The sequence below is a fragment of the Sipha flava genome, unplaced genomic scaffold (genome assembly GCF_003268045.1).
Source record: "Sipha flava isolate LNK unplaced genomic scaffold, YSA_version1 120_pilon_pilon, whole genome shotgun sequence".
In the NCBI taxonomy this organism is placed as follows: domain Eukaryota; kingdom Metazoa; phylum Arthropoda; class Insecta; order Hemiptera; family Aphididae; genus Sipha; species Sipha flava.
Genome location: NW_020271746.1, coordinates 173,495 through 200,360, shown reverse-complemented (window position 1 = coordinate 200,360; position 26,866 = coordinate 173,495). Strand labels below are relative to the sequence as shown.

The following is a 26,866-nucleotide window of genomic DNA, read 5'->3' as shown; positions in this document are numbered from 1 at the left end:
TATTCCTACCACGAAACATAAAAAAAGGGCATGTCTAACTTAAATGTCTAGTTTTATTTTGATTCATTTATTATTTTATTAATAAATGTGTACAGTTCGTATTTGATATTTAATTGGTGATAAAATGAATAATCAATGCATGTTATGGTGCAGCAGTTAGTTAGACGCAGTTAACAATTAGCACTGCATACGGTATCTCAAGACTCTAGCTTTAATATAAATCACTAAGAAATATAAGCTAAACCAGCCTAACCAATACAATGGGGTTCAATTGGTTAAAATGAAAAAATAACCTGACATTTTCAAGACAAGTATTGTAAGATTTCCATACTAATAATAGAATAAGAGTTCAATTTAACTGCATAATTGTAATACCCATTATAGAAATTAGATTGGAATACAAAAAATGAATTTACTATAATTTAGATAGAACTCTTATCACATAATTAAAACTAAGAAGATAAAATTATAATAATAAATATTAACAAATACATAAATGGATATATACAAATACACCTTATGTAATAATTAAAGCTGTACAATAATTACATAATTTAATTTTGATGGAAAATTTAACTTGATGTTTAATTTTTAAATAGTAACAATAAATGTTGTCATACAAAAGTAAAAATAATTAGAATACTATTTGAAAAATAAATTTAATCGGGTACAAATCAAGTAATTTAAGAATATTAAACAATTAGATACAATATGTTATAATACAAATACACAATAATCACCAATATTACATTGCTTTTTATAAATGTACATAAAAAGAAATGTAAAATAACATTTACTTAAACTAGTTTGTTTACGTTGAATAATAAGCTTTATGTCACTGATGATTAGGCATCATACCATGTTGAGGTCCCATAGCTGACATTGGTACACCACCATAATTGTTACATCCCGGTCCAACCATGTTTGGATTTTGTCCAACCATATTGGGATTTTGTCCAACCATATTAGGGTTCTGTCCAACCATGTTAGGATTTGGTCCAACCATATTAGAATTTGAACCTACCATATTAGGATTTGGACCAACCATATTAGGATTTTGTCCGACCATTCCAGGATTCTGATTCATCATGTGTTGTCCCATTAATGGGGAAGGAACTGGTCCACCAGTATTCATTTGTGGGTGCATGTTCATTGATGCAGGCGACATTTGTGGTTGTGGTTCAGAAGGGAGTACAAAATTTGACATTAAATCTCGAATTGCTGGAAATATAGAACACTCATTATGATTGAGGGCAAATTCAGCAAATCTTTTCATATGTAGACTGGCTGCAGATATTGCTGATGCTGGACCAGCATCTCTTTTTTCGGCCAATTGTGTTAGATTAGTAGCAGTATCATAAACTAGGGGAAGAACTAAAGAAGGCACTTCATTACTATTGTATGTAATTCCAATTCTAGTGATTTGTAAAAAGAATAAAATTTTATTCCTACAAATTAAAAGAGCTTCTTTGCCAACAGGCACAATTGGAGTAGCTGATGGTGGTATTCTAAGACACCATTGAACTGTCCATTTCATTTGTTGTTGTTGAATAAGTCCAGGAATCATTTCTAATTTCATTATTTGTATAAAGTCCTTAAGTACTGTATATGGGCAGTTCAACATCCTAGTAAAACCAAGCAATGTGTTTGGCTTACATGGTGGTATTGCTACTTTAGTTTCAAAAAATTTTTCTAAAATATTTAACTCCTCGACATTCCATGGATCTTTTGGCTCTGGAATACAAGATATTTTTAAATGTAATGACTGAAAATGTTGCATGTTTATAAAAGCTCGGCATTGCAGTGTTTCAACTTTAAAGTTTACAACACCTGGCTCAGAGGAACTTAGAGCAATCAAATTTTCTTCAGTTTGAACAAATCTTTGAAGATTTCTTCTCATGTAAACGCAACCTAAAAACCTTTCCAAAGGACACTGTTTGGGAGCAGGCAGACCTTGTGGGTGAGCAGTTGGTGTACATAAAGCATTTAATGCTTCATGTGTAATAATGGTAGGCACTGCTCCAGCCCAAGATTTTTGAGGAAGTACCCTAGATGTATGACCATAACCACTCTTATGGTCAGGACTTTGTAAAGAATGACCAGCCGGCGATTGTCCTTGAGCCCTGGCTGGAGATAGTCGAGGTAATCCTGGAGAACCAGGCCAATTAGATGCAGCAGGTGATGTCATACTTTGAGATGGAAATGGACTCACTTCAGGTGGGTGAGTGCTTGAACTCAAACCAAATCCTGAACCTGGGCCTGGTGATGAGTTTGGTAACATTCCTGCAGGACTAGGTACATGCATAGGATTAGATGGAGAACTAGCCAATAAACTTGAACCTGGTGAAGGATGTGGTAACATTGAAGGGGAGGGATTGATATTTGATGGTAATGATGGAGGAGATGCCAAATTAAATGTAGTCACTGGACTATTGTTAAACTGCTGTTGAGGATTTTGAGACATACTTGATACACCAACTGCAGGATGCGGACTTGCAGGTGTATGTGGATTACTTCCTGGTGTTGTATTACCAGCAGAATGAAACCTTAGACCTTGTGCAGGTGATTGAGGACCTCTATGCGATGAACCACTTAAAAAGTTACTCTCTACATTATCCATAGTGATTGGTGAAGGGGGATTATCATCTTCAGACTGAGATCGTCGTCTAAATACATTTGTCTCATCTACATACTTAGATAAAAATGCTTTTAATCCTGGTGTCGGTGTATATTCTGAAATTACAGACGTTCTATCATATCTACTATAAGCTCCATCTCTAATGCTAACTAAATTTCCCCATCGTAATGTGATTTCTAAACAATATTGACCTTCATAAATAACTTTAAGTAAATTTGTTGAATTTGCAACTACTCCGAATGTAATAACTGGTACTTGTGGTCTGACTTGTAACACACAAAGTTGTGGTATTGAGGGTAACTTGCAAATTGCACTAAGTGGATTTAGTGTATCAAGCATTTCATGTATAAGCAAGGATAATTTTTTATTGCTGTTCAAATAACCTTCAAATTGTTCTTTAATTAAATTATGTGGGTTAATACTGCTGTTAAGTGATCCGAATACTATATTAAATTTACTATTAGAAGAATTCCATTGAATAGTAGCTGTTGAACGTCTATGTGTACCATATCCTATAACTAATTTCAAATAGTTATAACTTTTTATACTTATCATTGATGCTAGATTATTTTTCTCAGATTGTAAATAAGGCGAAAGATCTTCCACTAAAAAGTATAGATGTACAATTTGGGCCCAATCGTTTAAAATAGTCTCTACTGTTTTTGACATATTTTCAGCAACACTAACATCATAATTAATGTAAACTGGTCTACGAGCTCCTTGTTCTCGACTATGTCTACTAGGTAAGGGACTTCCATAAAATACATATTCAGTAGTCCAACATCTAGTTGTACCTTTTCCATAGACTCTAATAGATATAGACAAAACTCGTTTACATAATGATATCCATTTTGGATTTGTTGCTTCAATACCATATGGAGGTGGTAATGATAAAATTTTTAAGACGAAAGTTGTAGCATTTGCTTCAACTTGAACCCCTTGGTTGCTGATACCACATTTTGTTAGTTCTTGAGCTAGTACAGTAAACGGCAATCGTTCATCACATAAAGCTACAATATGTGCAAGTTCTGGTATAAAGTAAGCGGGGTGTTTCAGTTGTTTCCTAGGCTTATCTGGACGTACAATTACTCTTTTACGACTATTTGGATCAATTTTTTCTTGATCTTCCTCAATAACAGATGTAAATGGACCATGTGTAGCAACAAACTTTTCAATTGTTAATAGAGTCAAAACCTTTAAATACATTTTTGGTATATCTACTTCAATAGATTCATCATTGGGATTATCTTCAATTGAAGATTTCTTTACATTAGCCAAATAAAATTTATATTCAATTCTACAAGGTGATTTTTCATTTTCAGCAAACTCTACTATCAATATCATATTTGAAATTTTATGAAGTTTTATATACATACGATGGCGACTTATTTTTGACATAGGATGATCTGCATGATGTAATAATGGTAATCTTTCATATGCTGTTCCAGGAAGATGTTGTAAAGTTGTCTCACACCGACGTTGAGTTATCCAAAATCTTAAATCACTTATAAGTAAAGGTACTTTGCTATGTTCGTTATTCAAAGCTTGTTGTAATACTACCATGCTGGGTGGGTTGAATTCAGGAACATGACATTGAAGCATACCAGTATGTGTGTCAACTGTTATTAATAACTGTTCAGCGCGTAAACATGGGTTAAGTATTGCAACAGATAAAATTGCAGGAGATCCTTGCAAAGTACATTCAACATCTTTTAACAAATTTTCTAACTCCACTTTAAGCTCAGAAAGACGAATTTTTGTACGCACATGAATTGTGTGTACTAATAATCTTTCCATAGATAATGAATCCGTACCGATTGACTTTTCAGTTATTTCTGCATCTTTTGTTCCAAGAGATGGTGAATGTAAAACACCTAAAGGTTTATTAGGTTCTTTGTCATCTACATATATTGTCAATGAATATCCAAATTGTTCAGATACACTGCGTGAAAGTTCTCTCCAATAAGAAATTACTAAACATTTGCCAGCAGTATATTCTGTTATATGTATATGCCCTTCGAGTCTATCTTTATATAAAGCTCTAGTTTGTGAAAATAATACTTCCAATTGTAAAGATTGACAAAAATAATGCAAAATCATGTACACTTGAGTTAATGGTTCACCTCCTGCACTACAACATTCTAACAATCTTGCTTGAACAACTTGATGTATGTATTGCACCTGACGTGAATGTACTAAGGGTTTTCCTTCTCCAGTTTCTTTGTCTTCAACTAATATTTCAATGTCCAATAGTCTCCAAGGTATATTTGGATTGTCTCCCATTAAAGTTAATGATACTTGAAACTCATTTTCCACTCGAAATGTCACTCGACCATTAGCTACTTTTTTGCAACTCATTTCACTAATAAGATTACTACAAACCAATCTGTGTTGAATAACTCTATTAAGTTGAAGTAAAGTTTCACGTTTTTCCGCTGAAGTAATTTTATCTGGAGGAACAATACGTTCTCGAATACATGCTGGTAATCGTGAAAAAGTACCAGTAGTTAATACTTCAACTGCAGATGGAATATGAAAATTGGGCAATCGTGCAGATACAACAGTTTCACGAGCAACACGAGCTAACATATCAGCAGTATCTATAAACAGCAATGACTGTTTATCAAGGAATCCCATTATTTGAGTAGATTTATCTACTTTTGAAGCACTATTAGCCCATTTAACAAGGGCTAATAAACGTACAAAAAGCTGTCTTGTTCGATTGGCAAATTTATAAATTTCAATTTTTCGTTCCATATCAGGTTTACGAGGTAACAGTTCAGCAAGAACTGTAAGCTCATGATAAGTACGCTGTACAATAAAGTCAATTAGAACAGATAAAGAAAGAGATCCATCTGGAGGTAATCCATTACTCATGTTGGGCTGATTGCCTTCCAAAGGTGTTGGAGACATGGTAAAATTCAAGAGGAAAATAACTCACAATTTATCTGAAAAAAATGTTAAAATAAAATATTTTCAATTAATAAGTTATACTTAAATCTCAATTAATAATTAATAATTATAGAATTGCATTATTATTATTTTAGGATTATAGATATCAACTAAAAGTAATAACATTATTATCATTATTTAAAATTAAAAAATATATTCACCCAAATTAATGACTAAAAGAACATGATTTTAAATATTGTATATATAATATAACAAGGGTGGCCAACTTGCGGCTTGCAAGCCACATGTGGCTCTTTTCATGGTCAGATGCGATTTGCATTTTATTTATAAAATTAAAATTTACTTATTACATTTTTATTATTATGAATTTAAATTTTTAAGGTATAAATGTATAAAAAAATATATCAAATTATATAATATGTATCTATAAACATTTTGGCTCTTGATATTATTTTATTTATTTGTATGGCCTGCGAATCTATTCATGATGGCCACTCTTGTAATATAATTTATTTAAAAATAAGTTATAAACCTTAGTAAAGACTTATTTTGAAATTATCAAACTTAGAATCATGAAAAATGGAACAAATCATTTTTTATTAAAATTGTAAAACAAATTATAATTGTAATGTGCCATGTTTTTTATTTATAACTATATATGATATAGGTTTAATACTCTATAAATAAAACATAAATGTAAATAAATTGAAATATAAATCATAATATTCTAGTATCCTAAACTATATGTATTACTATAAGTATTGGTTTTGGCTTAATCTATCATAGAATATAATTTTTATGTATTACAATTCTTTTTATTTTTATAACCAGGCTATGATGATTTAAGCCAAAATCAGTAGTAATCATAAAACTATAATTTCTAACACTCATGACTATTAGGTAAAATGATAATTACTTTTAAATATTTCATATGATATAAAAAATATTTTATTTTATTTACCTGTTAAAATAATATTTGTACTTGCATTATTTAATTTCCAAAGAAAATCTTGATCATTTTACTAAATTTATAAATATAGTGTACCTGAAAGAAATAATTAAAATTAATACTTATTTATTGTAGTAACAGATTTTCAAAGAAATAAAATACATTAAAATATAAAATTTATAATAATTTTCTATAACTACTAAGTTGTACTAATCTCTAAACAGGTTAAATTAATTTTTAACTGTTAGTATTTTAAATTTAGACAAACTAGCAATTGTGTTTTATAGCTATCTGAAGGAATAACAGAAATCTTTGTAAAAATTAATTACATTTTATAAAACAACAAGCCATTGCTTATACATATTTATTTTATGTTGGATTCTATTTTTTACTTATTTCTTGTATGAACCTAATGAAAAAAAAAAAATATCACCAAGATTAAATTCTAGTCTTACAGTCTAGTTATTATATAATAAAACTGTATATTATAGAAGAATATAATAACATATATTATGCAGGATAATGTATCGGTGTACATTTTAACCATGCTGATAAATACAATGATTATCATTGAGTGATAGTATAAATTATTTTGAATCAACGCAAATGAAAATACTTAGATCTACTACCTATTAAAATAAGTGAGTTAATAATATATAAAAAGATGTATTAATAAAACAAATTTAGAAATTTGAAATATATATATATATAAAGACAAACCTAAACCCATAACTAATAAAATATATTTTATGCTATTATTAAACAAAAGTAGAACGATCAAGAAGTTATAATTTACAATCTGTATCAAATGTCTTACTCATAGAAGGAAGAAATTTCTGATTCACTTATTTAACTTTCTTCTTTTTTTTTTTTTTGTAAAACTAAATCAAGATGTTTTTAAAATACCTGCTTATTGGGATTTAAAATGCAAATACAAAATATATAGATTTACATTTAATTTTTAGTATCAAATTTTTCTTTACACAATTATAATTGTTCCATTAATTTAAAATTAATTGGAATATTTAAGATTAATTTTAATTTCTGGCCTAACTATTTTTTTATCACACAAAACCCAGATAGTTATTAAACAATGTTTCCCAAGAAAATTAAAACTTTAACACAGTTTAAAAATTAAAACGTATACAAAATGTCTAAAGTTTATGTCAAAAGATAAATAAGAAATTGAACTAATTCAATTTCAAAATAAGAGACCTAAAATGCAAATAGGATATATGAATGAATTATAGTTTCCAAAAACGTATTAATATAGTGCTAACGAAACATCAAAGTTTTAATATTTATGTACTCACAACATAAAGCTGGTAAGTGGAAAATGTCTTACGTTTACAAGACTTCCGATTTATTTAATGTTGTCTCTGGTTTAAACTCATACCAAGACCGACGGCTGTAAGTCAATTTAATGTTTTTAACGATCGTAATATACACATTGGAAGTACTTAGATGAGTATGTCAATGTAAACAAGTAATACTAGAAAGAAAAACTAATCAAATCCCAATACTGTCAAAACTCACAAGTAATTCTGAACATCACCATCGGACGGACAGGAGAAACGCGGTCAGTGACGGTAAGAAGTGAACACGATAGTGTATACTGGTATCAAACAATCAACACTCGACGACAGATAGTAAACAAAAATTGGACACACCACATTCATGGTAACTGGTAACAGTCGGCAAAGTAGTCGACACGGCAAAACGGTGCGACCATTACGGTTGCGCTCTCCCCGGGGTTATCGTTGTTTTGATCCACCGTCGATTACATCGCCAAGCCCGCTCGATTTCAAATCTGTTGAATTTTTCATTTTTTGTTGCTCTCAACATCGATCACGAGATTTACAAATTTGTTATTTAAAAATTATATAACACACATTGAAACTTATTTTGTATTTTAATTTTCACGTCACACTACTTGTATTTTTTTCCTTATCTCTTTCCTCATGTTTTTTAAATGTTTTCCTTCAAGTACAAATAAAAACCTATTCTTCAGCTATTTCAAACTTACCGATCGCAGTAATTCATTTGAACAATACAGTATTTAAAATCTTACGCCATAATTGTATTCATGTAAATATAACTTTTCAACCTACTATAAGCTGTAAACAAAAAATAAATATTTCAACGATGATTTTCAGTAAGTACTACACGAATACGTTTCGGATAGTGTTTCAATTATTTTCATGTTTGATTATAATCAAATTAAACAAAAATGATCGACTGCGGTAACCATAGCTGTACACCGTGGAATACTAATAATAACAATAATAGTACTTGCGTTTAAAATAATGAACTATGTTTCTCTTTATTTCTTTACACGATATTATTAGAATAATTAATAATAATACTATGCATCTAGATCTTTAACGTCAGCATATCGACCTATATAACATAGAAATATAGTTCATGCCGTTTAATGAAACGTTACGTTTCGTGCCACGCTTTGTCTGCTGTACAACAAAAGTTCATTAAACTACAGATTAAGTGAACACGTGAAATGAGATAAGATAAGAATAATTATATGTTTCACCTGCCTATAGTAAAGACTGTACATTACAGTCATTAATTCGTAATTCATTAAAAAATGTGGTTCATTATTTCATTTTACTATTGTTGATTATTAATTATTACATGTGTGTTAACAAATAATTGAGTGTATGTTAATTCCAAAAGTTAATTATTTATTATTGAGTATTTTTAACAAGGTACAGGAATTTACTAAACATTGAAAAATTTTTCATTTATTGTATAATATTTATAAATATACTGTAGCACAATTTTTTTTTTTTATTTATACATAAAAATGCACTTGAGGTCGAGTATATCATATATTATTTATGCTGTTCATTTAATGTATATCTATAATTTTTCCATTTAAATTACTTAAAATGGCTTTGTATTATTTTACAGTGCGAGAAGTATTCAAAATAGATCAACAAAACGTATCACCAAGTTATTGATTGCCAATCGAGGAGAGATAGCATGTCGAATCATAAGAACAGCACGTCGTCTGCAAATCGAAACCGTTGCTGTGTACAGCAATGTCGACAAAGATTCCATGCATGTGGCTATGGTAAAATATGCTCTTTATTATTTTATTTATTTAATATATTACGATATTTAAATACTTGAAAATATTATGTTTCATAGGCTGATCAAGCTGTATGTGTTGGTACAGCACCAAGTGCACATAGTTACTTGCTTAAAGAACGTATTGTCACTGCTGCAATTAAAACTAATAGTCAAGCCATACATCCTGGCTATGGTTTTCTCTCAGAAAATGCGTCATTTGCTCAATATTGTCACAGTAACAATTTAATTTTTATAGGCCCACCTTCACATGCTATTGAAAGTATGGGAATAAAAAGGTATTAAGTGTATGCATCCCATGGTATTTATATGTAGCATCTTTAAATAAAAATGATTTTTTAATTAATGATAGTACATCAAAAGAAATCATGTCTAAAGCTGGTGTACCTGTAATAGAAGGATATCACGGGATAGAACAAAATCCAGATTTTTTAAAAAATCAAGCTAATAAAATTGGTTATCCTGTTATGATAAAAGCCATTAAAGGTGGAGGGGGTAAGGTAAAGTTAAATTTTAAAATTGTAATGCATTTAATGATTAATTTATTAAATTAATTTAATTTATTGTTTCCATAAAACATTATTATTGGCAATTTTTTTTTTTTAATTTTAGGGTATGAAAATTGTATTAAAAGAATCAGAATTTTTTGAAAACCTTATGTCAGCTAAAAGAGAATCTTTAAGTTCATTTGGTGATGATTCAGTTTTAATTGAAAAATACATACAACAGCCTAGACATGTAGAAGTCCAGGTGTTTGCTGATAAGTATAATAATTGTGTCTACTTATTTGAACGAGATTGCAGTGTACAAAGGCGTCACCAAAAAGTCCTGGAAGAAGCACCTGCTGTAAGATTTATCAAGTCATTCTGTTGTTGATTGGCTCTTAATTTATATTATGATCTTAGCCCAGATTAAGTGAGACCATAAGACAACATCTTGGAGAAACTGCTGTTCGTGCAGCAAAAGCTGTTGGTTACGAAGGGGCCGGTACCGTAGAGTTCATATTTGATAATGTCACCAATATGTTTTATTTTATGGAAATGAACACTAGGTTACAAGTAGAACATCCTGTTACTGAAATGATTACTGGTGTTGATTTAGTAGATTGGCAAATTAAAGTACATTAAATAAATATGGTAATATATATGATAATAGTAATGAATATTAATATTACAGGTAGCTGAAGGTGAAGAATTACCATTAAAACAGAATCAAATCAAATTCAAGGGCCATTCTATTCAAGCACGAATTTATGCTGAAGAGCCTTTTAATAATTTCTTACCAGCTGCTGGAAATTTAAAATATTTAGACTGTCCGTTAACTTCAGATGAAGTGCGTGTTGAAACTGGAGTACGAGAAGGAGATGATGTTTCTGTACATTATGATCCTATGATAGCTAAATTAGTAGTATGGAGTGAAACTCGATCAGATGCATTTGCTAAATTAAAGAATAATTTGGCTGCATTTAATGTAAGAAATATTATAAATATTCTACAATATTTTTGTGTAATAATATTTAAAGATTGCAGGTTTGTCTACAAATGTTCAATTTTTAATGTCACTGTGTAAACATCCTGAACTATTAAAAGGCAATGTTCATACAGGATTTATAGAAGAACATAAAAGTTTTCTTCTGGCAAAAAACCTTCCTAAACCAGAATTAATTTCGCAGGTAATTATATTGGAATATTATTGTTATTATAAACAGTCTAATACCATTTCATTGTTATAGGCAATTATTGCTTTAATATTACACGAAGAGAATTACACTATTAGTAAAAATGTTTTTACCAAAGATCCATATTCACCATTTACTACTCAAACTGGCTTTCGAGTAAATCACAATTTTGTGAGAAAAATTAAACTTAAACATAATCTGAGTGGAGGTAAATTGCACAATCATTATAATTTATCATTACATTTTTGTTTTATTCAGAATTATATTATAAATAGTATAATAATAATTATATTTTAGAATTTTACGATGTTAGCATAGAGTATTATGAAGTAGGATCGAATAACAGTAAATTCAAAATAAATTTTAAGAATAAAGATGTTGATATTGAGTCAAATGTTAATGGTAGTTTAGATCCATCACGACCTAACAAATTCCATCTAATTTGTGAAGTTGATGGTACATTGTATAAATCTAATGCTGCTTTTTTAGAAAACTCAATACATTTGTTTAATAAGGTATTACTGTGATCATTTTTTTTTTTTTTTAATTAAATACCTACTGAAAACAATTTTTTTTTTTTAGGATGAACAAAACGAGTTTACTGTTATTTTACCTTTTGATGAAAAAACTATGGATAGTGATGAACAAAACACAGTAAGTAATGAAACTATTATAGCACCCACTCAAGCCACAATAGAAAGAATAAATGTAAGTCTTGGTGATAATGTTAATAACGGGGATCCAATAGTTGTTTTAACAGCCATGAAAATGGAAGTAAGTATAAGTTATGTAAACACAATGTGTTGAAGTATACATATTCATTTATTGGACAATTATTTCAGTATGTTGTCAAAGCTCAGATTGATGGAAAAATTGAAAAAATCTTACGTAAAGAAGGAGATAGCGTTAGAAAGGACGAATTGTTAGTAAAAATTACACCTAAAAATTGATTTTCAATATACATTTGTGTATTTTATATTTTTAAATTATTATTATTTTTTTTCTAATAAAATATTTATAATTAATAAATGATTTCTTCGAATACAGTTTTTATGAAATGTAAATTAAATTTAAAGCTCTAGTGACAATTATTATTATAATTGACTTAATAGTTTATAATTCTCAAATGTTTTATATGTTAATTAGGCCCTATTTTATTAGCATAGAGGTATGTATTATTATGAATCTCTAACAACATGTATATATATATATATTATAGCTGGAGAACAAAATAAATTATTGTTATCATATATTCACATTACAAATTAGATAAAATTGGATTAAGTTTTATACAGTCCACTTGTTATTTAGGCATTTTAAGTTCATAAATAAGTTTTTCAGAAATTAATAATTGACATTTATTTTAATTTTAATCTATGTTATAACTTCCTTTTAAGAAGACTTAAAATTAATCTTTTATGTTTCCTTTCTTTGTAATCATAATTTGTTAGTACAAAATTTATAATACATTTATTTTTATAAACTAAGTATTAATTAATTATTTATTTTTAAGGAAGTAAATCTATATTGATATCTATTTTACTGTACTTAATATACTGAATATTTGGTGCAATATTGATGTAATGTATACTTAAATTAAAATTACTTATATTTTTATATGTTGCTAACTTGTTTAAATTAGGTTATTATTAGAAGTGGCTATACCTTTTTATGTTGTAATCAATCCCACTTGGTTCTTAGTTTCTCTTTGGACTTCATTCTTAAACAATTATGTTTTAAAATCTATAAACGTGACCAAATACCCATCACTGCTCATATCAGTTATAAAGATAAATAGATATTCATAAATAAAGTGTACATAACAGTTTTTTTCCGTTGATTGAAGAGTATACAGTTTTCAGATGATAAAATGGCTCAAATTATATAGTTAAAGGCTCAACAATTTAATTTCCAATTGGTATCAGCAGCATTTCAATGGAACTAAAACACTAGTAAGATTACAAAAGTATTTCGGTTCATTGAAACTACAATTTATTAGCTACTGCAGACCCGTATGGTGTATTAGTGAAGCAAACGAAATTTGAATGTGGACAAACAACCCGCGGTCCGTTTCCGATAGATAACAACTGAAGCGGCGTTATCATCCGACTAACACTTGAGGGTGTTATGTTTGAATGATAACGTTATTTTGTTGTGTACAGTTATTTCACAGATCGTTTTTAACGTTCCGAGTTTCCGGTTAAGTCAATGGTGAGTCTCGTGCATAAACGTGCATCAGCTCAACGTGACGTGTTTTCGTCGCCGTCTGTCGTGAGTGTACCGTTGGAAGTGCGTCTGTGCGATGGGAAAAGTGCGACGGTACAAGAAAAAATTGGCCAAAGCGAACGCCGACCAGAACGACGGTGGTGAACAGGTAACGAAACAGTCGCAGCAGACCGATTATTTGGAACTGGCCGAAGAGCTGTTGAGCTTGAAGAAAAACGATGACAAGATGAGCGTGTGTTCCGTGATGAAAAGTGTCAAGTCCAGTGGCGGTGGCGAATCGTTGAAGTTGAAAAAAGACGCGAAACGTTTCTTGAAACACGCGTTTCTGTTAAAAAGTGAGTAGAGAAAACATTTCAACCGCTTTCTCGTTTCCACACTGCGGTACGTACCGTCGTTTTTCGTTTGTTCATTCATATTCCTTACCTGTCCAGGGCTTGAGAAGACCCAGAAGGGTTTGAAAAAGAAGAAGAAAAAGTCCGATAAAGATGACGACATTGACGGTAGTGATAACGACAACGAAGTGGACATGAGCAATCAGAAGGTATTGAATTGGCCTGTTGGAAATACAAACGAAACAAGCAATGTGCCTCCCAAGAAACACCGAAGAGGATTCCAGAAAAAACAAAATGCCTTACTGTAAGTGATATTTATAATATTCAACTCGCTGACCTTAACTTGATCTGTGTGTGTTTTGTTTTCAGGGCTAAAGACTTAGCATCATTTTCAAAAATAATTAAAATACAATCAAAGAAACTTGCTCAAAACACTGTACTTTAAGGCATTTTTTTTATTTTATATTTCAATTGAAGTATATTTGTTGATCTATTGAATTTTTTTGTCATTGATTTTGATTATTACAAATTTTATGAATAAACTCCTAAAACAATTGTTAAAACAATTAAAATTGAACTGTTGTAGTTCACTATGAAATTTAATACATGTGTGGATTATAGTATTTACTGCATGATCTAGTTGTAACAGATGGTATTGAGAATTTTAGAAAAACCTTAAATTTGAATACATAGTGAAAATTATTATTCTATAGTTTTTTATACTTAAAATTATCCTCAATAATATTTACACCAGTGGCGGCTATCCTATACCTCAAGTGTATCGACGGATAGACATGATTTTGGGTGTTGGGTAGGTGCTTGCACTATGTTCGAATGGCCGTGTACATAATTCATATACAGAATTTTATAAAAATAATCGTTCTTGTACATTAAAAAAAAAAAAATGACTTTTGTTGATCAGCGGTTGTCCACAGATTTTAGTAATTTGGATACACATGATAAATTTACTGTAGCCGTCACTGATCTACACCATAATGTAATACACTGTAACATTTCAAAAAAATGTAACCGGTAATCGAGTTTATTTAATTATAATTTTTATATTATATTACATAGATATTTAAATTGTTCGAACGTAGTTTCAATCCTTAATTAAACTGTTGGTGAAACCTTTTATTTTGTATTTGTTAACTTTAACTATACTAATTATTATTTTCTATGTGATCGAAGTCTATTTCATATCTTGTGGACACTGACTTCTATATTATTATACATTTTTAAATGTGAATTTATACTTTGATGTTCAGTAAATATTGTATATTATTACATCATGGTGTAGACAAGGTTCCAGGTAAAAATATCTCCCATGAAAATATTTTTTAATATTTAATATATTTTCTGTAAATATTAATGTTTTTTATATTAATAATTGTTAAGTGTAGGTAAAAAAATATATTATTATATTGTTATAGTAATAATGTTTAGAAACTAATCCCAACAATAACTAATCACAATACATTAGTCAATACAAAGAAATTACATTCAAAGGGAATTGCTCACAATCTTAAATTTTAGCTTGATTGAATTTTAAATTGATTTCATTTTTTTTAAATTGTATTACATTAGTTACTCGATTGCCTGCAATGCTATATTTTAACTTGTATATTGAATGTGTTTATTCTAAAAATAAATTACTAATGCGATGTATGATAATTCGTGACCACCAACGTTATTAAGATTTGATTTTTTCAATTTGATTGATTATATTACTCTCGCGCTAAATCCTATCATCAAATGATTGACATTATTGATTCAAAATCGTTTATGACAATGTTTTAATCTGGTACAGTTCAACTTTTTAATTTTTTCATATATAATTCACATACTGTTGAACACAACACGATATTGTTAATATTGTACAGCAAATAAATGATTCGATTCACACTTTTGGTGATCTTTTAATTTTTTTTTTTTCTTTTAGATTACATTTAACCATGCCTTTATTACAAAATAAAAATCGTCGACGACCTTATGATGTGCAAATGTTACGGTATTGTTTTGAAATATTTCTTGTTTAAAAAACCTGCAAACGTTGAACAACAAATCGAACCAGTACTGGTCGTCGTCAAGCAATCGTTATAACAATATCGCGCACGTGAACTTCCAAGGGCACCCGCAGGTGGACATCTGAGGGGTACGGTAATAATACCAACGCGTTCGCGATCAAGGATGCTGTTCGGAAGCAGAAGAAAAAAAAAACCAATCATTATTGCGTTCGATGTTTCGCAGACAAATGATTTCCATTACACAATACGATACTCGGCTCCGGACCTGCCGTCAAGGAGTTAGTGCCCTCCGTCGCCCGCGACAATGACATGCGACCGTCGTGCAAATATATAACCTGTGCACGATTGTCACGATACGGCGTACGCGTTATTGTCATTACGTTTTCGCCGCGCAACGCGTACCGTATCGAGTCGCACTGCCGAACGGTTGGGACGTGCGCGGTGGCGACGACCTTGCGCGCTTTAACACGTTGACTGCCATGAGGGTCATTTCTGCCCTCGGTAGAATTTTGAAGTGGACCATGAGGGGTTAATTTGTCTCTCAAGGCTGTGTTGTCTTTGTCAACTCATGGGATAAAATAGTCCCTCAGTAACCATCAAAATAGCGAACTATCAGATTCTCTGTTATCTACAGAACAAAACGCTCCATTTAGCATTTGAATATTTGCATTTCTTATAAAGTTATAAATAATAAATAAATTACAGGAGGTTATTTCTAATTAATCATTAAATGTTAATTATAAACTTTAAATTTTTAATTGTTTAGACTTAAAAATAAAACATAAATAGTTCCTTTTTATATTATCACTACTATTATGTACATTATTATTATTTTATTATTATTATTATTATTATTATTATTAAAAAAGGGGCTGATTATTTTATTATGTTTTACAAATTTATAAAATTTAATTTATTTATTTTGTTATAGGTAACTATTGTATTATTTATATTTTGCTTTGATATTGGTTGAATAAACAAGATTTTTGTGATTTGTATCTTTAATTTAGTTAAGGGATCAAAATATCCTTCAAAAGCAAGAAATATGTGATTCACATATTTTTCGCTACTGAGGGACATTATAACCCCTCACACTCTACAGGTGAATTAACACATAAAATGGTTTTAGGATAGATTTATGACTAATAATCATAATAGAAATAAGTTAAAAGACGTAAAAAAATATCGTGGCCCCAAACGATAATACACTGAAATAGACATGGCAGTCAACGTGTTAAGAACGATCTCCGCGACTCGACCGGCGGGTCGTGGGTTGCGCGCGCACCGCTTTATCCGCACGGTTTTGTTAACGTGCGAGCAGCGGCGCGGACATGATCTCTGAAAGGGGGGAGGGAGGGATCAAAAAAAAAAGAAAACGAGACACGACCAAATGGGATGGAAAAATTGAAAAAATCTCCCATCCCCTCGAATTTCTTTTACTATTTTATAGTTTTTTAAAAAATTTTAGACAGTAAAACATTTAACAATAGGAACGATCTGACGTCTGACGGCACTGCTATTTTTGTAAATGTGGGTACAATTATGAACTATGTTTCTCCGCGAATCCACGATAGGTTCAATAAATTATCAATTATCCCGTGAATTTCTTTTTTTTTTTTTTTTAGGTTTCAGATAAACAAATAGAATGTACTATGTATACGCGGTGAACTAAACCCGTAACGATCATGATCTCATTCTATTTTCTCATAACAACGATAGTATCCGATAATATTTTAAAGCCCAGGTTACATACATACTGTTATGTACGTAGTATTGTCTCTATAAATTATCAGATAAGCTATAATAAAGTATAATCATAGTCGTCATTGGCATTTCGACCAGTGTACCAAATAAACGTTACTTTGCTATGAGTAAACGAAAATAAAATTATAATGGTTTTCAGTGTCGACTAAATTGTCAAAATTCAATAGCTCGATAGATTCACATCACAAAATATTTTTTTATAGTGCATAACTATATAATATAAGGAAAAACAAAAAATAATTAAATAATAAAAAGCTAACAGGGGGTGGGGGATTCGACCCCCACGTCCCCCCCTTGTATACGCCGCTGCGTGCGAGTCGCGCAAGGTCTCGCCCGGCACGGCGCCCAGTGACCGTCACCGCAACAGCGGGATCACCGGGCACGTGTTCGTCGTACGGATATCGATTTGCTCCGCGTGAACGTACGGCGGGACCGTAGCTAGGGCGCGGCGGCAGGTGCCCGCGCTCCGGCCGCGATTACTGGAACACCGCGAAAATGAATATCTCGCGTTCAATGCTAACAATGTCCTGTACATTTTGTTTACCAAATCTTTAACACCCTTCATATCGATCAAAGCAATCGTCGGCAGACAACACCTAATAAGCACGATGATTTCAAACTGATAATGCATAAGGGCGCGTTATGAAGTTTCGCCACTGAGTATACGCACCGCGCCGCACAGGGCCGTTTTGCCCCGAGCCCAGTTGTCGGGATATTTTTTACGGGGCCCTCGTAACGTCTTCACGTATCTAATGATTAATGATCAAGTCTCTATTACACGCTGCGTGTCGGCGATCAAAGTCGCGCGCGTGTAGTGACTTGTCCGATTACATTGAGCGGTTAAATAGTGAACAATATTCAATTCTGTTATGCGGGTATGTAATGCATTCAAACGGGTTTGATTGGTTAAGGTTCGGAGAAATACGTTCGCGAGAATTTTGTTATTCTCAGTGAGTATTTTGTTTATCATATCTTATTATTACGGTCAAAGGGCCCCCAAATTAATTTGCCCCCGAAAAACCTTGGGACGGCCCTGGCGCCACAACTTGCGTGCACGTATACGCGCGTGTAGCGGTCCGAGACGCGGCAGCGGTTCCGTTTCAACGATACCGTTGCCCATTACGACGTCCTGCAGCCGCGTGAATGTCACCGGACGGCGGAGGGTGCGCGCATCGATAATGATTTACCCATCTCGGCAGGCCCGGCTCAAGTGTTTAAACAAACGTAGGCGAAATTTAGTTTTTGCCGCCCCTTACGTGTACATATTTTATCAAATATTTTTTCTTATACATAAAAATTGTCCAGGAAAAATGCCGCCCTAGGCGTGGGCCTATTTCTCCTACCCATTGAGCCGAGCCTGCATCTCGAACAATAATAATACTAACGGCAATAGGTGTGTTATTGTTTTAACGCAGGGGTGTCCAACCCTCGGCCCGCGGTAAATTTTGATGCGGCCTTCACTTCAATTTAAAAACCACCAATTAATTGTATATGATTTTATTATATATATATATATATATATATAATATGTATATTATTAAATATGATATATTTATATAATAATTATTTATTTGCTGGCCGACGCACACGTCGGATATTCAACTCGAAGAAAAATGTAATCGGTCATCTTTATTATATTTTTATAAATTATATCTACCCAAAGAAACATGCCTTATTCATGTTCTCGCTTTTCGGCATTACATACATTCGCGAACAATTGTTTTCAAGAATGAAAAACACAAAGAGTAAGAATCGGTCCACTATATCACACAAGCACCTTGAAAGTTGTTTAAGGATTGCCTCAACTTCAATCGATCCGGTTATTGATTCGTTACTTTCACAAAAAAAGCAACTGCAAATTTCCCATTAGTTTTATTTTATTTTTTTAATATAAATTAATATATTTTTCCGTGTTATTATAATTAAATATTAATACTTGTAAAAATATTTCGGCTTTTTATTTACTATTGTTAAATTATAAGAAAATGTATTGTTGTATTATAGAAGATAATTTAACTATTAAATTTGAATGTATTATTATTAAAAACAAGTATGTAGCCCACAACAACTTCTACTGATATGATGTGGCCCAGTCTTCGCTAAAGGTTGGACACCCCTGTTCTAACGGAAACGTTTGGTCGACCGCGCGAGACTTATCAATTTCGACGAATGTCTCAGGGTGATCAAAAACATTATAACTAGGCCTAGGGACTTCACGCCCTTAAAAACCTTAAAATATGCATTTAAAAATAATTAACGTAATAAGTAACGTTCCACGTCTAAAGAATTTATAGGTGCAAATTTAAAAAATGGTAGGTCACTACTACTAATATCTACAGGCAACGGTCTATAGATTCATTTTGTTCATTTAAAATGTTCAATATTTTTTCTAGTTGATCAAATCCAACATTTTTCTCCAAAACTTTTTTAATTTTGTCATAAATTACTCTAGTTTGTGCAGATCCTTCATTTTTTTCAGAATGTATGTATTATTTTGTAGTTTTAATTATTTTAATGGATTTAGTTAGTGCCACACCTTGGGTTTCTAGTCGTGTGATAGTTGAAGAAATAAATCCATAATTTTTTTTTTTTATTAAATTAAAAAACTTACTCTTTCATATAAATAATTGTCAAATATGCACTTATAAAATAAAAAATAGTCAAATATGCGCATATAAATTAAAAATGTTTAAATATGAATAATATGCAACTATAAATTTTAAGTATAAACTTGTATTATTATTATTATTATTATTTAAAATCTTTTTTATAGATTACTGGGCCTCACTGAGATAACTCGTGTGGAGGCCCAGGGTTATCTATATCTTAAACAACGAACAATGAAACGAATTCATAATTACATAGCTATGTTTTTGATGATTATTTAAAAACATGCAAATTCCTAGAAGTCCCGATGCCTAATTATAACACAACGCGATACATTACGATAATGTCGCACAGCTGTACCGAATCGGTGATAGAAGCTGAAGAAAACCCGTTGTCGACGAGTTCACTCTTAACTTTTGTTTACGATTTGTTCATTCAATTTTGGAGATAACACTCACGTAAATGCTTCGTCCTACATTCTACGAGGCTTGTGTGTTCTAAAAACAACGAGTTTTCGTGTCAAACTTTTCACTTTTTCAATTTGAAATTTTTTTAAAAAAACGATACAACTGAACATTTATCTCAAAAAATTAACGGAGTACTGTGTGCAAGACATGGTCAGGCGAGGAAATGTTCGTGTTCGACTTCTTCTCTTTCGGGTTTTTGTTTTAGTTGACATATTTAGTACATTTAGCCACTTAAGAGTGTACCGTGACGATTAAAAAATAACACTCGCCCTGTAATAGTATTTCGTATTAGTAACATTCGTTATTATTAAAGGTATAATTTATTTTCTGAAAAACAAAAAATATTTGTACATTTTATTGATGTCCATTTCGTTGTGTGTTAACAAACTTCTTCTCCGAAATGTTTCAGTACTGTCTATAAGACTAAAAACGTGATACCAATAATATAGCTGTTCCTTTTTGTAATAATAAAAATATTAATTAATATACAATAATTTTCTAACATAAATAAAAAAAAAAAAAGTGATGAAGAAATCGGAAAAACCATAATTTTTGATAAATTAATTCAGGACGTTTACAGGAACAAGAAACAATCCGAAAAATAAGACATGGATTCTTTCGAGTATTAACCACATATTGTTTTATCTGTGAGTATAATCTCTAACCTTAGAATCCACAAGGTCGGTAAAACGGAGCCCACTATTGTTATCGTAATTTATAATCCACAAAATGCACGTTTCAACGTGTTTAGAGTAGACTTACGAGCGTTGAAGACGGGGGAAAATACAAAACCCATCTACAGGAAAAACATCATGTCGCTCGTGTGCAATTTAACACGTAGCGTATATTATAAAATTCCACACGAGAACATCAGAGATGTCGCGTGGGACGATAGGTATTTTGTCGCATGCACGAACGCGTTATAGAATATTATTACGAGTATAGAATATTAAGTATGTTTTTATTCAGTTATAAATTATTTACTATGTCTAACAAGTGCAGATTACACGAATTCGGGTAGTCTACAAAACTTCTCGCATCGTCACATCCTTCAACTGCAGCAGGTTGCAGTAAATATTACATTTTATTTTTGTCACAAAAAATAAAACGTTCACTGTCCACATATTCTACGTAGACGACGGACGATCACGTCGAAAAGTGTACTTATACTATTATTATTATTAACTATTATTATTATTATTAATATTATTATTATACATATTAAGACATAGCTTATAGGTAATATAATATAGTTATTACAATAACGCGTATAGTTCTATTTGATTAGTGTGCGTATAATAAATGTATAAATAAAAATGTTATGGCATCCCTTTAACAATATATATATATATATATAAATAATATATCATGTTATAAACAATAAAAACGTTTTTTTTTTTCATTTTTATATAAACGTGTACACAGTTATTACGTACAAAACATATGTATGCGTGAATATTATATATATTTATAACGGTACCCCTTAGTATGGCAATCACATTCGCGTACGCAACGTGTTAATAGCACAGGACGTGACGACGTGTATGTAAGTACGCGGTGGCGCCGATCCTGCCTTTCAGGGGTGGCGGCCGCGTCTCTTGTTTGAAGAGGTGGGTGTCCATGAATTATGGGATTTTTTTTTATACATGTTCATAATTTGTATCGGTGGCGTAAAGTTATATGGTATTCTGTTTTTTACAGTAAGTCCACAGGCATATTATATATGATACTAAACTTTAGCATTTATAAAAAATTTATGCCACCACTCTTCTTGAAATATAGTTCGGCGCCACCGCAAGTGCGAACGCGAACGAAACCCGACGTTGCGACACATGCGTACGCGAATTATTGCGACCGGGGGCGCCGAAACCGGCGTTTACGTAGGACGGTTGGATCCCGGCGGGATCTCCATTATCGACCGCGTCCTTGTCGGTGTCACCGGTTTTCGGACGGTCCGGAGGATTCGTTTATCCGACCTACGGACTTCGGCGCCACCGGTCCGGGGTGCACGGAAACAACGATAACGGGGCCGCGGACGCGTTAGACGTTGGACGTGCACAGCGAAAGATGGAAGTATTACACGTAAACGACGTACGGACGGTGCGCGACGGGCAGGGTCGTCATTTGATTTTACACGAGTTGTCGAAATACTTGTGCAGACCCGCGGCGATGGGTTGTCTCTCGCGCACGCTTCCGCCCCCGCGGTTGAAGTACTGCTCCTGCTGCTGCTCCTGTTGCGAGAGCTCTCTGCCCGCGCCGCCGCAACTACCGGTCGCCGGACCGTACTTGATCGGGCCCCGGAAGTACTCCCTGCGCAGGTCCGCGGCCGTCTTCGCTTTGGTCTGCGGCGGCGAGACGATGGTCAACGTGATCGAGGAGTCGTTGACGGATATCTCGTCGCAGCTGTAGCTCGAGTCGAAGTTGCTCGTCGCGGTCGCCGCCGAGTCCGGTTTGCGCGCGTCCTCCGCATCCGGTTTCGATGCCGCGGCCGCCGCAGCAGTGGCGGTCGTCTTGTACGACAGTTCGGACGGCGAGTGCTTGACGCTGCTACCGCCCGCGCCGCCGGACTTCCGACCGCCACCGTTCATCCGGGGCAAAGAGTTGTACCCGGACGACCCGCTCGACGGGTACGCCTTCTTCACGGCCGGGCTGCTCTTGTCCGCGCGGCACCCGCTTCCCGTCCCTCCGCAACCGTCGCCGCCGTTGCTGCAGGCCAACGATCCCGCGGTGGCCACGACTGGCGCCGCGGTCCGCGACTTCCTCGGCAACGTCGCGCTCCTCGTCAACCTCGCAGCCGGCCATTGTTTGGCTTTCCAGTCGTCCTCTTCCTGCGTCAATACAAATAAATTAATAAACAAACCGACAAATCAATCGTTTTGGATCGATACTAAACGCAATGTTCGACCGCTAAGAACGGCCGAAATCATATTATCACGTATTGCAACGCGCGAGTTACAGTTCGCACAAAAATTTAAGTCGTGCCGACGTTTGTGATATCAATACACGAACGTTCAGCGTCACAACTGTACAAGGAAAATAATCAACCTGAGCGGTAAATTAATCTTATGGTTTTCGTTAACTGTACCTTGGCGGACGGGACAGCTTTAACGATATGATCGTTAGCTTTCACTATGACCTTATTGGTTATCGGAAGCTTACTAGTTAATCGACGTTTAACGAGAAATCAACACCACCTTAAAGATATCAATAAGCGTAGACAGAACTCTTGTGTATTATTACGTCCCTCCGTTAAAAATGCCTGCGCATAGAAACGATTACCTTTATAATAGGACGATTACAAGATCTAATTTCGGTTATCGTTTGTTACACACTAGTATTTATATTCGTATAATACATATATATAATTTTTTAACTTTTTTTTTCGTTACGTGATTTTCAAATAAATATTAAAAGTCAGTGCGCAGCATGAACACGCGCATGTAATATTACAGTTTATGTTATGTATGTTGTTACGAACGGGCCCGTATTCTGTTGGATTGCGTGTTACAATGATCATATGTTTAATTGGTTTCGGTTTTATCAATACGTCAAGAAGGGTGTGGTGTATAGTGTATAGTATTCAACGCATTCTAAAATAATAACTAAAGTATGTAAATTATATTTATTGCCCTATTATACCTGTATTTATATGATGGTTCAGAAGAGTTCACAAATGTAAGTGGTTCAGCAGTGTAATTTGTGTTATAGATTTACACAGGATACGATACGTTGTAGGCATAAACGTACGCATAGGGGTGCCGGGTGTGCCCGGACGTTCGACGAAACGTCGTAAATGGGGCTCTACAGTTTAAGTTTAAGAGTAAGGGACCTGTATTTCGACTAATGTTTGTCAAATCAAATGTAATTGATTCTAAAATATTTGATAAAAAATTAATCATATTTTGTAATAGGAAAAAATGAATCTAAAGTTATGAGAATATAACAGCTACAACTGGTTGCAAAAGTACAAATCATAAATAATTGATGCAATCTGGGAAAAACATTCGAGATTCAAGGGAAACGTATTCATCGACACTAATAAACCACAAAAAATGAATAATTAAAGTTATGTTTATTTATTATTATTACTATTTATTACGTATATTATTGCGATAAACGCGATCGAACGGCGACGAGAAAGAAGGCATCGGTAACTTTTTCGACGGATTGCGAACCTTGAAGTCAGGTTGACAACGTCACAGTTGGCAAGCACACGGGTCATAGAATGCGATACCGCGAGCCGGATTGTAATTATTCGTACAGTCGGCTCGCGAACGGTCCGCGGATACCCTTGCGCAAACTCGCGCGCGTGACGATTTTTTTATCCCATTTCAAATATCGCACGCGTCTTAAACGTCTCCTATAACAAATGCAGCGGTGTTCCCACGTAGGGTGTGCCACACATGTACGCCGTGTAGCTCTTTCTCAACATCGTTTTGAGTCCACTGGTGCACTGCGTGTACACCTCGAGTATCGAGCACACCGCGGAGAAGTATTAAATGTAATTCGTTATAAACGTCTCAACGTTGGCCTTGGCTCGTAATATACGTTCGGTTTTCCCTCACACGATTAGTGTATTGCAATGAAGTAATTATTAACGGTGTATGCACACCGCGTACACACGATACTATCGATTTGTTTAAATACCTTTAATTTCTATTCCCGTGACAATTAAAAACCTACGCGCGCGTTTCAATCGTTCGCCGACGTTTACAACCCTTTACCACCACCGTCTGAACCGCAAAAACGGCGGCCTTATCCGGACGCTTGACCGTGCAGTACACGGTCTCCGAAAATAAAACTGATCGCGGAACACCGTCCAACGAACGCGTACCGCCGCGCGTGCCCCCGGCGCGTGGTTACGAACAATAAACATATTACGCGACGTTGTGCATGCCGCTCGCTGCAGGACTTCAGACATGTACATATGGAATGACTTGCGTAGATAAAAATAATAAAAAAAATTACTACATCCGAGAAGCACAACAGATGTACTACGGCCCCTCCCGTTCGCGTACCGTTCCGACACGCCAAGACTAATGAGACTTCGCGTGCACAGTGGTCGGTGTACCGGCGGGCACACGTTACCAGTCTTATGATTATGTTACATTTTATACTTTACATTAGTTACAGGCAAGCCCGAGGTACAGGTAATATTAATGTAACGTTTGCATATACTTATTTAAAAATATAAGACCGCTAAAACAGATGTGACAGTGTTAATAATTAAGTTTGATAGGCGTTAACTAAGCGCATCTAACGATCGATCGGTTGGTTTCGTCCGTAATTGGTGTGATTGAAGGGGACATAAAAAGGAGCCGATGTGCGAGAATGAATATTAGGAACTCTAAAATTAATTTAGCATGATAATTCAGGTGCATCTATAGAGTTATAAAGAAAACTTAAGTTGGCATTAATTCTGCGGTCGGCTGGACAATTATGTTTTAAACACTGTAAAATGGGAAGATAATCGTGAGTAAGGTTACAAGTAATCAGTCTTGAGGATGTAAGAAACGTAATTTAAAAACTTGCGCTGAACTCTTTCGAGTTGAACTGAGCTAGTCGCAGTGTAAGGATCCCATGAGACTGACACGAATTCGACAATAGATATAACAAGTGTTCAAAAGAGAGACTTTAATGAACATGAAAACTTAAAATCGGAAGAGATGCGTTTGATGAAGCCTAATGTTTTGAAGGCTTTGCAGCAGATGCACTCAATATGAAAGTATAGATTTATAGTGAAAATAATTCTCAGGTCTTTCTCGAGAGATACTCGCTCAAGGGTTAGGTTCCACAAATAGAGTAAGTATAGTTGTAGGGAGTTCTAATTAAGTCGTATAAAAGACGCGGACTGGCATTTATTTATATTCAACGACAACCGTATAGTATTTAACCGGTTAACCAGATCATTGAGTTCATTCTGGAGGCAGAGACAGTCCGTCTCGGGATCAACTTTCATAAAAAGTGACAATGTTGAAAGGCATTACTAACTCCATTCACAGGAGTTCCCGCGCGACGGGAAACCGGTCACTCGACCGCCGAGAACCGTATCGGCCGGAAGACAGCGCATGTTCAAATCGATACGCGCAGATCACAGGGCCGATACGGGTAAAAAAAGTTGTGACGAGAAACGCTACGGCGAGCAACGTCGGACAGG

The 26,866-nt window shown here is 33.6% G+C and overlaps 4 protein-coding genes across 10 annotated transcripts in view; 2 read left to right on the top strand and 2 right to left on the bottom strand.

The window, feature by feature from the left end:
* Positions 1-700: 700 nt before the first annotated feature.
* Positions 701-8,257, bottom strand: LOC112693928 (mediator of RNA polymerase II transcription subunit 14). Of its 3 annotated transcripts, none has more exons than XM_025569200.1 (2): positions 7,814-8,116; positions 701-5,586 (listed from the first exon to the last, which is right to left on the bottom strand). In XM_025569200.1, exon 2 carries the CDS (start codon positions 5,549-5,551, stop codon positions 836-838), a length of 4,716 nt encoding a protein of 1,571 aa, XP_025424985.1. In that variant the 5' UTR covers positions 5,552-5,586; positions 7,814-8,116; the 3' UTR covers positions 701-835. The 3 variants fall into 3 exon arrangements, 2 of the variants coding, with proteins under 2 accessions (XP_025424985.1, XP_025424984.1); XM_025569199.1 differs by lacking the exon at positions 7,814-8,116 and adding an exon at positions 6,513-6,560; XR_003149523.1 differs by lacking the exon at positions 701-5,586 and adding an exon at positions 6,555-6,596 and having other exon boundaries at positions 7,814-8,257.
* A 798-nt stretch (positions 8,258-9,055) lies between these two features.
* On the top strand, positions 9,056-12,276 carry LOC112693939 (biotin carboxylase 1). 2 transcript variants are annotated; one of them, XM_025569218.1, is made up of 12 exons: positions 9,056-9,223; positions 9,429-9,591; positions 9,669-9,886; positions 9,961-10,108; positions 10,221-10,454; positions 10,514-10,726; positions 10,785-11,078; positions 11,131-11,280; positions 11,341-11,494; positions 11,584-11,801; positions 11,869-12,060; positions 12,129-12,275. In XM_025569218.1, the coding sequence occupies exons 2-12, from the start codon at positions 9,577-9,579 to the stop codon at positions 12,234-12,236; spliced, it is 1,944 nt and encodes a 647-aa protein (XP_025425003.1). In that variant the 5' UTR covers positions 9,056-9,223; positions 9,429-9,576; the 3' UTR covers positions 12,237-12,275. The 2 variants fall into 2 exon arrangements, with proteins under 2 accessions (XP_025425003.1, XP_025425002.1); XM_025569217.1 differs by lacking the exon at positions 9,056-9,223 and adding an exon at positions 9,322-9,332 and having other exon boundaries at positions 12,129-12,276.
* A 1,150-nt stretch (positions 12,277-13,426) lies between these two features.
* Positions 13,427-14,342, top strand: LOC112693938 (uncharacterized protein DDB_G0283697-like). Its single transcript, XM_025569216.1, has 3 exons — positions 13,427-13,847; positions 13,944-14,148; positions 14,214-14,342. The coding sequence occupies exons 1-3, from the start codon at positions 13,589-13,591 to the stop codon at positions 14,287-14,289; spliced, it is 540 nt and encodes a 179-aa protein (XP_025425001.1). The 5' UTR covers positions 13,427-13,588; the 3' UTR covers positions 14,290-14,342.
* Positions 14,343-21,651: 7,309 nt separating this feature from the next.
* Positions 21,652-26,866, bottom strand: part of LOC112693925 (storkhead-box protein 1) — a 45,869-nt gene continuing 40,654 nt past the window's right edge. For all 4 annotated transcript variants that reach the window (XM_025569197.1, XM_025569194.1, XM_025569195.1 and 1 more), the window contains one exon: positions 21,652-23,537. In XM_025569197.1, the coding sequence (XP_025424982.1) occupies positions 22,830-23,537 (708 nt within the window). In that variant the 3' untranslated portion in view covers positions 21,652-22,829. The remainder of the gene's footprint in view (positions 23,538-26,866) is intronic.

Coding starts and splice junctions, on each gene's coding strand:
- LOC112693939 (XM_025569217.1), top strand. Junction 10,727..10,784: donor TAGTAGATTGGCAAATTAAA/GTACATTAAATA, acceptor TTAATATTACAG/GTAGCTGAAGGTGAAGAATT. Junction 12,061..12,128: donor TAACAGCCATGAAAATGGAA/GTAAGTATAAGT, acceptor CAATTATTTCAG/TATGTTGTCAAAGCTCAGAT.
- LOC112693938 (XM_025569216.1), top strand. CDS start 13,589: ATGGGAAAAGTGCGACGGTACAAGAAAAAATTGGCCAAAGCGAACGCC. Junction 13,848..13,943: donor ACACGCGTTTCTGTTAAAAA/GTGAGTAGAGAA, acceptor TTACCTGTCCAG/GGCTTGAGAAGACCCAGAAG. Junction 14,149..14,213: donor AAAAAACAAAATGCCTTACT/GTAAGTGATATT, acceptor TTTTGTTTTCAG/GGCTAAAGACTTAGCATCAT.
- LOC112693928 (XM_025569200.1), bottom strand. CDS start 5,551: ATGTCTCCAACACCTTTGGAAGGCAATCAGCCCAACATGAGTAATGGA.